The sequence below is a fragment of the Brachionichthys hirsutus genome, chromosome 7 (assembly GCF_040956055.1).
Source record: "Brachionichthys hirsutus isolate HB-005 chromosome 7, CSIRO-AGI_Bhir_v1, whole genome shotgun sequence".
NCBI lineage: Eukaryota > Metazoa > Chordata > Actinopteri > Lophiiformes > Brachionichthyidae > Brachionichthys > Brachionichthys hirsutus.
In genome coordinates, this window is record NC_090903.1 from 5994396 (window position 1) to 6003906 (window position 9511).

The 9511-nt window shown below is 46.6% G+C and overlaps 2 protein-coding genes across 2 annotated transcripts; one reads left to right on the plus strand and one right to left on the minus strand.

Moving 5' to 3' along the window:
- Window positions 1-666: 666 nt before the first annotated feature.
- LOC137896061 (coiled-coil domain-containing protein 177-like) lies at window positions 667-2328 on the minus strand. The gene has a single exon (XM_068741591.1). It carries the CDS (start codon window positions 2326-2328, stop codon window positions 667-669), a length of 1662 nt encoding a protein of 553 aa, XP_068597692.1.
- Window positions 2329-3312: 984 nt separating this feature from the next.
- On the plus strand, window positions 3313-7563 carry nsmce4a (NSE4 homolog A, SMC5-SMC6 complex component). Its single transcript, XM_068741404.1, has 11 exons — window positions 3313-3388; window positions 3838-4046; window positions 4133-4213; window positions 4871-5001; window positions 5440-5600; window positions 6417-6516; window positions 6680-6770; window positions 6866-6960; window positions 7048-7096; window positions 7181-7266; window positions 7354-7563. The coding sequence occupies exons 2-11, from the start codon at window positions 3848-3850 to the stop codon at window positions 7417-7419; spliced, it is 1059 nt and encodes a 352-aa protein (XP_068597505.1). The 5' UTR covers window positions 3313-3388; window positions 3838-3847; the 3' UTR covers window positions 7420-7563.
- The last annotated feature ends 1948 nt before the right edge of the window (window positions 7564-9511 follow it).

Sequence of the window (9511 nt, forward strand, 5' to 3'; positions counted from 1 at the left end):
CCTGTTAGAGTCCATGGTGCGTTCCAGTAATGCACGTTCACTATTAAAGGTGTGTCTAGTGAGACACTGATAGTGACACAACGGTGAGTCTGGCCTCCACTGACCTCACAGCTCATGCTGTGCTTGAGCCTGGCTCAGATTCAACCTCCCTGAATTTTCTCAAAGTACATTCATTTCTGCTAATGATAGATTTTTTTTGTAAGACATGCTGTACCATTTTCAATTAAATGTGTGATTTAATAAAGATTTTGTAAATCAATCATTCTATTTACATTTTACACAGCTTGCTAGGTTTTTTGGGGGAAACGGGGCTATGTTGCTTATGTTTTCATTTGTGTTTGTAATGGCTTTTGTATTAGGACAGCATGCCTTAGCATTAAACCAAAACTTCAATAAAAATTATAGCATTCAATATATATATATATATTTGCTCTGTGAGCCAAAGGTCATAAACAGTCGGGACTGTGACGTCAAGCAGAACGCCAAAAGTCACGCTATAAACTGAAAAGTGATTTCACGTTTCACCAGGGCGAGCAGATGAGCCAATTCACAAACGTTTCTGGATAACTCAAGCCGTCAGATTCCAGTTGTGACGGTGGAAACGGTCAAATTGCTCCTGAGCCAAATGCGACAGCCTCACGGTGTGAAAGCATGAAATAACACCTTTCATGCTTTCACGTTTCTCGTGGAGGCCATCAGCTGAGCCTCTCGGGCCATCTGATCAAAGGTTCTCCGGTGTGTCTGCGCTCTCACTCTCTCCCTCATGTGAAAGGAGGCCCGAGCCAGCCTGTGCGCCTCCTCCTGCGCCAGCTCCCGTTGCTTCCGCAGCCTCTCCCTCCTCCCCTCCTTCATTGAGACGCAGCGCTCTCTGATCTTCCTCTTTGCCTCCTCCTCCCTCTGCAGCCGTTCCCTGAGCGCCTGATGGCAGAGGAGCCTGTGTGCGTTGCGTTGCTGTGTCCGCCGGGCTCTGGCCCGGTGATGAGCCGACGCGTGCGTGGCAGCTCTGTCCGTGCGCCGCTGGCTCAGCTGCAGCAGCAGCTGTTTGTGTGCGAGTTGCTGGATGTCCTGCAGCTTGGCCTTCGCCCGGGCCTTCTGAATCTGCCCTTCCTCCCGGTACGCCCGCTCCTGCAGCTCCCTCAGCCGTGCCTCCGCGGCCTGGCCGTGTTTCTCACAGGTGTGTTGGAGCTTCCTCTCAGCTGTTCTCCTCACCTGTGCCTCCTCCTCCTCTGCCTGCTGCTCGACCCGATGTCTCAGGAGGATGCGTCGCAGCAGCTCCTGGCGATTTGTCTCCTCCAGCCACCTGCTCCTCTTCTGCTCTTGCATCTCTTTGCTCCTCCTGACCTTCTCTCCCCTTTCTGCCCCAGCCCGTCTCTCCCTCTCTTGCCTCCTCTTCTCCACCTCCTCTTTCTGTCTCAGCAGCTTCTCCTGGCAGCGTTTGCGCCCCAGTGCCTCTTTGTGTGCAGCCTCTAGCTCTTCTCTCCGCTGTGCAGCGACCTCTGCCTTCATCCTGCTCCATCTGTCCTTGTGCATCAGCACCTCCCGCTCCAGCTGCCTTGCTTTCTCCTCCTCGCGCCGCTGCCTCATCCTCTTGCGAGCCCTCAGCATCTCGTGCCAGCGTTGCATACCCTGCTTCAGATCCTTCCTCCTCTCTTTCTCCGCCTGAAACCGATGGGCCTCCTCCTTCCTGCGGGCCTCCTGCCGCTCCTGTTCCGCTTGCTGGCGGCGCCTCATGGCTTCCTGCTCCTCCTGGTGCTTCACCAGCATGAGAGCAGCTATCTTGCGGTCCCTCTCTGACACTCGGACGCACATTTGCTTCCTGATATCCTTGGTGATGCTCTCCAGCTTCATCTCAGTGGCCGGGGAGTGTCTGAGGTCTCCCAGGCTCAAGCCGCACGCCGGGCTTCTGTCTGCACGGCTCTTCCCACCGGTTGAGCAGGACAACCTGCTCGCCGACTTCCTTTTACAACACAGATCTGCATAAAGGAAGTCCTTGGGGTGATCGTTCCGTTTGCTGTTAGGCAGCACCTTCAGGCCTAAGTCTTTACACCTGCTGCCTGCCTCCAGGATAATCCTCTCCCTCTCCCCCCGGCACGTTTGCAGAAGCTTCGTTCTCTCCTTTTCGTAGGATTCGTGCATAACTCTCACCACCTCGGAGGGGACGTGATCCCGTTCTGCAATCTGCTCGTTTAGTGATTTGATCAAGAGCTCGACCGGTTTGATTCCGAACCGCGCACAGGTCTGCAACGAACGGGGGCTCGTTAAAACGCACCGACTCCTCTCTGCACCGTCCAAGTGAAAGTTATTAAGGTCCAAACGAAGCTCCTCCATGGCAAAACAGAAGTTGGTATAAATAAATGAACTGGGCACATATTACGTGGCGTCTGCGCAGCTTTACAACACGGAGAGATAATGGAAGGATCAGTGCGCACGATGATCCTCACTGTGGCGCAAGCAACAGATTAAATGCTTGGTCGGACCATTTAAAGGAATACAGTAGTTGTTTATTTCGACGAGGAATGGAAATTCTGACACTTTGTTGACATCATTTCTGCATGCGTTGTGGACAGACAATTTTTTTTGCAGAAAAACTTGGGTTACAAGTAAGTGAATCTGTTGAATTCTAATGAGAAACGTTTAGTTTGGGGAAATAAATTATAGAATGATAATAGACGAGGACTAATTACTTACTCGTAAACTACTTTGCTTAGAAGGAAAGGTTTACCAATATTAGACGATGAACATATCATCTAAATTTATTTTAATGTTCTCTTAAAAGAATTATTGTGGAAAAGTATACTGTTTCAAACAATTTTAATAAAAAGCTAAACAAACAAACATTAATCAATTAATTAATGAAATGTCCAAAACTCCCTCGAACAACAGTAGTAGAGAATTTACTCATTTTGATTATTCGCCAGTGAAGAATTAAAGTTTGCAGTAAAAGAACTCAGTAACAACTAGTAAGTGATCATGGAAGCAAAATGTATGATCTGCTTGTTCAAAAAACATAATTGTGTGTTTTTATTTAACTTATAGGAACGATACTAAAGCGAGAGCGAGAGCGAGAGAGAGAGAGAGAGAGCGCGCTGGCAGTGACAACAAACCGAGGAATTCCAAAAAAGAGCGACTCTTTCACGTTTCGTTAGCGCCATCTAGCGGTACGTAGCTAAATGTGGCGTAACCCACTAAGGCGACGCCATGTCCCACCCCCCTCTCAGCCTTTAATTGGCCCGTTATATATCACGTGGTGTATTTCCCCAGCAACGGTTCGACGTGCGACGTGTTGTCGTCATGCAGTTCCAACTGAGGACGAATCAGGGCCCGTCGTGGCTTCGCCGTAGTAGGAAACGAAAATTCATCGCGCGTCTCGTTTGTTTCTGCTACTCAGGTCTGTTTAAATTACCTTTCCTGAATAAAAAAAAAATAAAACAGGCCAGGTTAAACAATAACACGCTACAAGTACGTTGTTTGTTTGGTCTGCAATCAAGATATAAAAGTAAAATCCGTCAGCTACGTTGCTAGCACGTTTATTTTGTATCGCCTGTCGTTAGTTAGCGCAACACAAAGACTGCGCAGGACTAACACCTTCTATAAACGACAAGGCAACGACGTTATAACTTACAGGAGGATTACACTCCGTTTACTGTTCGTGTTTGGATTTTAAATTATAAATTGAGTCAGCTAAATTGTATTTTAACACGCTAACGTTAGCTAGGTTTCGTTCTCTACGTTGCTCGCTCACTTATCTAACGTCGCCGTAGCGCCAGAATACCGTGTCGGAAGATTCTACGTTTATTACGCACGCCGCCAATCCGAAACCTACACCTGTTTCACAAGGCGGCCGACGATGAAGAGAGGTCGATGCGGCGGTGAAGCGGCGACCCCCCCGCGGAATGGCCCTGCTTCCCGGAGAGACTCCTCGCAGCAGAGTGACGAGCACGAAGAGGGAAACGCATTCGAGTTGCCCGGCGAAGCCGTGGACGGAGACCCGGGGCTCAGGAGGGCGATCCGGAGCAAGTACAGAGACCTGATCAACTCGGTGCAGCGTGAGTGGCGGGCACGGGGGGGGGGGGGGGGGATCGATCATCGCCGGTCTGGTGGACAACCTCTTGATGCGTTTTGTTGTTTCCAGAGAACAGGGAGGATATGCTGAGTCCCTCCAACAACAAACTGACTGAGGTGTTACAAGAGGCTAACAAACTTTTTAAAGATGGTAGGTGTGCTATTTAAAAGGTCACTCTGGGGGGGGGGGGGTATGTGTGGGTGGAAGACTCCGGTTTAAAGGGAAATCAATTAATCATGTGTGAGTAATACCAATAAATCTGTGTTCTGTTAACTGTAATATCAGCAGGATCAACATTAAGAACGTAACGCCACCTGAATCAAAGGAATAACAAAACAATGTTCTGCACTGATTAAAAGCAAAGTGTCGTGGCTTTGTTTGTTGGGCTTACGTATGACAAGTAGTCTGTATGAAACTAGAGCACATTAGCGGGGAAGCGCTAGCGATCGCTGTGATCCAGGCAGCTTTACAATGAAAACTGGGTTTTATGTAAAGCGTGGAACTAGAGCCTGCTGACTTTCAGTCTGTGTTCCTTATTCTGAGAGGTAAATAGTAATAACATCAGTTACCAGGTCAATCCAGTCGGGTCGAAAGAGAGTTGCCTTTGTGGCCATAGAAAAACATACAACGTACCAGTTTGCATTTTCTCCCAGTAGCTGTTAATGGTTTCCTGTATGGAGAGTAAGAATTCATGCCTGACTCGCTGTTCACCGCCACCATCATCATCATCATCATCATCATCATCATCATCCTCACCACCACCACACAGCCTGAACAGTTGGGTTCATGTCATTGTGTTCTTGGCAGTCCGAGAGGCGAGAGAAGCAGCTTTGGATGCGCAGCTCCTCGTCGTGGCCACAGAACTCGGAAAAGAGAAAGCCACGCAAATGTTTGCCGAGGGCACAGATTTTGATCCTGCAACTTACGCCGAACACGTGGTGAGTGAGTTCCTTCTGTGTACAATATTGTTACTTCATATTTTAGCTGCAGAATATCACATGGATGAGGCAGGGCTGTACATTGCACACGGTTATTTAACACTGTGGGGTTAACTAAACTAAATATACTTGTCAATATTTTCATTTACAATTAGGGAGGGAAACCTTTCAGCAAAAACCAGTCGTGTGTTTCTAAAGTCTTTAACACCCATTGTGTTGCAGGTTTTGTGATTGATGCAATAAATATATCATAACAGATAGTACAAGTATTTTCACAAATACATCACAAAGGATGGATTTTCTGATTTCTGCAATCTCCAAACAATTCAAATCCTTAAAGTAAATACTATTCTGGGATTTTAATCGGTATGTTTAGCTGTAACTTGATGCTACGTGCATTGCAGTGGTGACGTGGAAAAGCCTTTGTTACTTTGACAGCTGTCCTTCATGGGGCTTAACCGACTAGAAGACGACGACGACGATGACGATGAGCAGCAGGATGGACGCACAGCGGGAGGCTACCTCCCCCGGGATGCTTGGCACAGATTGGCCAGGAGAGCCGCGTGCTGTTTCAGCACGGCGCCGTCCTTTCACTACATGTGAGTGTGTCGGCGTGCCGCGGCCCGGCTGTGACTCGTGCCGTATGCACGTAGCTGAGTGGTCAGACACAACGTATGTTTGACACGGTCCCTGGGCTACGGTTGTCCCTCAGCAGGGTCGTCTGTAGGTGCGTTTACATGGACGAAATTTCTTTATTCCGATCAGAGTTCAGAGTAAAATTGTGATCCGATGCGCCGTGTTCATGGACCCTAAAAATCCGATCCGATTAGGATTTGCGTGTTCATGCATCACAGTTTTGATCGGAACAGAATATTCTGACATGCGCAGTTTGACCAAAAGCACCGGAAATGGTAGAAGAAGAAGCGTAGCGTAGCAACTTCCGCTGTAAACAAATAATTGCTCCGCGCTTTTCTGCCTGAAACGTCAGCGTTATTTCGCTCGTTTTCCCCGTTTGCGCTTTTAGTTTCCTCCTTTAATGTCTCCGGCAACATGTTTGTCTCAGATATTGACCAGTTCTGTCTTTCGCCCGCCGTGCTTTTCGCTCGCTCTGCTTCAACTAGCTTCCGGGAACAGCAGCAGCGCGTGTAGCTGACTTCACAGACATGCGCAGTAAGGACGACTTGTACCGATACATCGGAATAAGTGTTTTCATGCGCCCTGACCGGGTTACAAATTGGTATAAACCGATCGGGATAGAATTGTGACCGGATCAGGCTGGATTGGGTTAGACTATTCCGGTTAAGGTGTGTCCATGAAGCATTTTTATTCCGATCAGGATTTTAACCGGGTTAAATGTGTCCATGTAAACGCACCTTGTGTCTGACCTTGTGCTTTCCCGTGGTTCATTTGAGCAGGTTCGGTTCGTTTCACGCAGAGCCGCCGCCTCCAAAGCAAAAGATCGAACGACAGAGGAAGGCACCTGGCAAGGAAGCCAAGAGGATAATGCCGACTCAGGTGGGCGGGATCTTTAATGCAGTCGTTCAAACACATTGTTGTCTGATGATGATAAGCTTATTTCCAAAGGAGCAACTTTCCATGTCCAACGCTGTTGCATGTTCACATTGAGAGTGTTTTGATGTCCAAATATTTACTTCATCGCACTAATGTTGTACGTCAGCTGAAGAAAATCGAAGGTTCCCATCAAGAAACGACGGAGAAAGAGGTGGAAAGGATTCTGGGATACCTGAAGACTTACCACAAAGACGATCGTGAGTGATAAACTCGGTCTACAGTCCTCAGATATATTAACGTTTCAGGATTGTGCGATGGTTACATGCTTGTGTTTCTCTGTTTCCTATTGCAGCAACATCCGCAATATCGTATTACGAGTTTGTAATTGATCCCAACTCATTTTCCCGGACAGTGGAGAACATTTTCCACACATCCTTTCTGATCAGGGTGAGACGTCAACGATAGCGGTTTCAGCAGAGCTCGCCTTCCCTCTTGGGGCCGTTGGCAGACGTTACAGTGTTGTATGTGTTTCAGGATGGACTGGCACACATGTATCTGGTTAATGACAGTCTGCCTTGTATAGGTAAAGAGATTTAATATTTTGTCATGTTCCTGGTACTGGATAATACGAAGATACGTTCATTATTTTTGTGTTTCTGCATTTCAGCGCCTGCAGAGGAGGAAGAGGCGGACGCTGCAGGACCATCTACCCGTAAACAGTGCATCATCTCTCTCAGTCCAAAGATATGGAAGGTTAGCGGCACACGAGGTTTACTCTCACAGCAATATATTTAGTTTTGTGTCTAAATCTGATCCTCAGATCTGCTTGTTCTTTCCCAGGAGCTCATAGAAGCCTTCGACATCACGGACACGATGATTCAGCCTCGGAGCACACGGGAGCAGTGATGGACCTGACACTGTTAATATACCAAACACTGTTTTTAAATGCGTGACATTTTTTTCTTAAATGTTTTAGTAATAAAGCTATCGTTGATAGAAATGTTTGTTTTTATGTTTTTACATATTAAATGGTTAAAGAGAGGATGCTGGTGTTGTTTTAGTTTGTTTTTGGAGTGTGTGAACAAAAGATTTACATAAAAGCAGAACTGATGTGCAAGTCTATGCTATAGAATGTAAGAAACACAAATTGGCTAATAAATAATATGTGTAACTAGAAGTTACAGTACAGGCTGGATTGCTAATAAGATAAACACTTTATAAATAGTGTAAGATTTAAGAACCCATTTTATGAAAGTGGACAATTTTAAAGGTTTCTACTTCCAAACCTGAACAGGATAAGTTACAAAAAAATGACCCAAGTTAAGATCGATCTGTGGTTCAGTGTAGGCTTGGAACAATGATCGGTCTGTGTGTGTGTGTTTATATTTTTATATTAAAAAAAACATCTGTAAATGAGGTTGTATTAACCCTTTCATCCAAATCCATGACAAAAGCTGACAGACTTTTTAAGACTGCTCTGACATCTTTCACTTATAATGGCTAATGATTTGGTCTTGTGATAAAATCTGTTGGCTTCCTTTTTCAAAGTTTTTCTACCTTCTTTAGGGACTCCCCTTTATCTATTCTGTCTTCTTCTTTTTTTCATGTCCCAAATGGCTAAAAAATGAAAGTCTTTATACTTGGAGTCTTGATTGTCAAAATATAATTAAGAAAACACCTGTGAGTGCTCCTGTGTTGTGTATATATACTACCACGTTTCTGCACTGGATTTACAAATACTTCACTACCAGAGTGACAGACAAAAGCTTAAAATCTTAGTACTTCTTTACTACTCGATAATTAGGTTAGGTGTTTTTCCACATTCCTTTTCATTGTGGTGAAATCACCATCATCCTTACTATCTCCTTGGTCATTTAAAGGGACAGCCTCCTTTAATGCTGCCTCCCATCTCTTCTCCTCTGCCTGTCTGAGTATTTCTTCCCTCCGAAGCAGTGCCTCAGTCTGCTCCACCCGTGCAGTGATGTGAGGCATAGCTACACATGAGGCTGGAAAGAGGAGCTCCCTCTTTCACGCTCATGGCTAGGTCGGATTCCTTACGCAATGTAGATTTTATATAACAGTGGCTTGAAGGATATGTCACAGGCAATGCAGCGCAGAGAATTCATTGGCCACTGAGGCGCGCACTCATCCAGACACGCAGGCAGGCGTTCATGCACTCACTCCATCTCCAGATCTGTCTACTTAGGCGATGCTGAGCCCGACCCGTAACGATGCAGTTCTGTAGGAAGGTGCTGTGCCAGCCTTGTAGTGCCAGAGTCACTTCACCAGAGGAGGACATGGAATACAAGATGGGGAGCTGCATCGGAATCTCACAGCACCAGGTAAACAGGAGAGGGAGCGTGCCAGCCCCTGTGTAACAGCCGAGAGAATGGATTTCACCGTTAAAGAGCCGAGTCTTCACACTGGCATAGAGAGAGAGAGAGAGAGAGAGAGAAGGTGTACTCTGGTGATGGAGGAGGAGGCGATGCCAGCTGGGAAAAGAGGCTGTTGGATGGGGAGGGGGAGAAAGGGTGCAGTATTAAAGTGAGAGTGATGCTGTTTGTAGAGGAGGAAAATGGAAAACGGTGACAATCCTGAAGCGAGTGAACAGAGCCAAACGGGGCTAAACGGGGCTGAGATTATAGCGAGTCACAAGGTGTGATGGGGAGAAGTTTGCTGCTCTGTCTGACAGAAGCAGCTGATCAGTCGATTGTTTATAATGATTGTAATCGGCTTGTAAATCCCATAGACTTGGTACTCGGCTCAAGATGGCCTTTGATGCTAGCGGGTAAAAACTGTCCCTAATGCAACGTGGCAAGTTTATTCAACCCCGATGCATATCAGGACCATCAGAAAAATATGCTTCTTTGTAATAACCAATGGCATGTACAGTGACGCAGTGGGTAGCGCTGTTGCCTCACAGCAAGGATGTTCTGGGTTCCATTCCTTTCTTCCTCCCACCTCCCCCCCCAAAAAACAAAAAACAAACATGCAATAT

Excerpts from the sequence above, each read along its gene's own strand:
- LOC137896061 (XM_068741591.1), bottom strand. The coding sequence starts at position 2,328 with ATGGAGGAGCTTCGTTTGGACCTTAATAACTTTCACTTGGACGGTGCA.
- nsmce4a (XM_068741404.1), top strand. The coding sequence starts at position 3,848 with ATGAAGAGAGGTCGATGCGGCGGTGAAGCGGCGACCCCCCCGCGGAAT. Across the intron at positions 4,214-4,870 it reads TAACAAACTTTTTAAAGATG|TCCGAGAGGCGAGAGAAGCA; the intron begins GTAGGTGTGCTA and ends TGTTCTTGGCAG. Across the intron at positions 6,771-6,865 it reads GACTTACCACAAAGACGATC|CAACATCCGCAATATCGTAT; the intron begins GTGAGTGATAAA and ends TTCCTATTGCAG.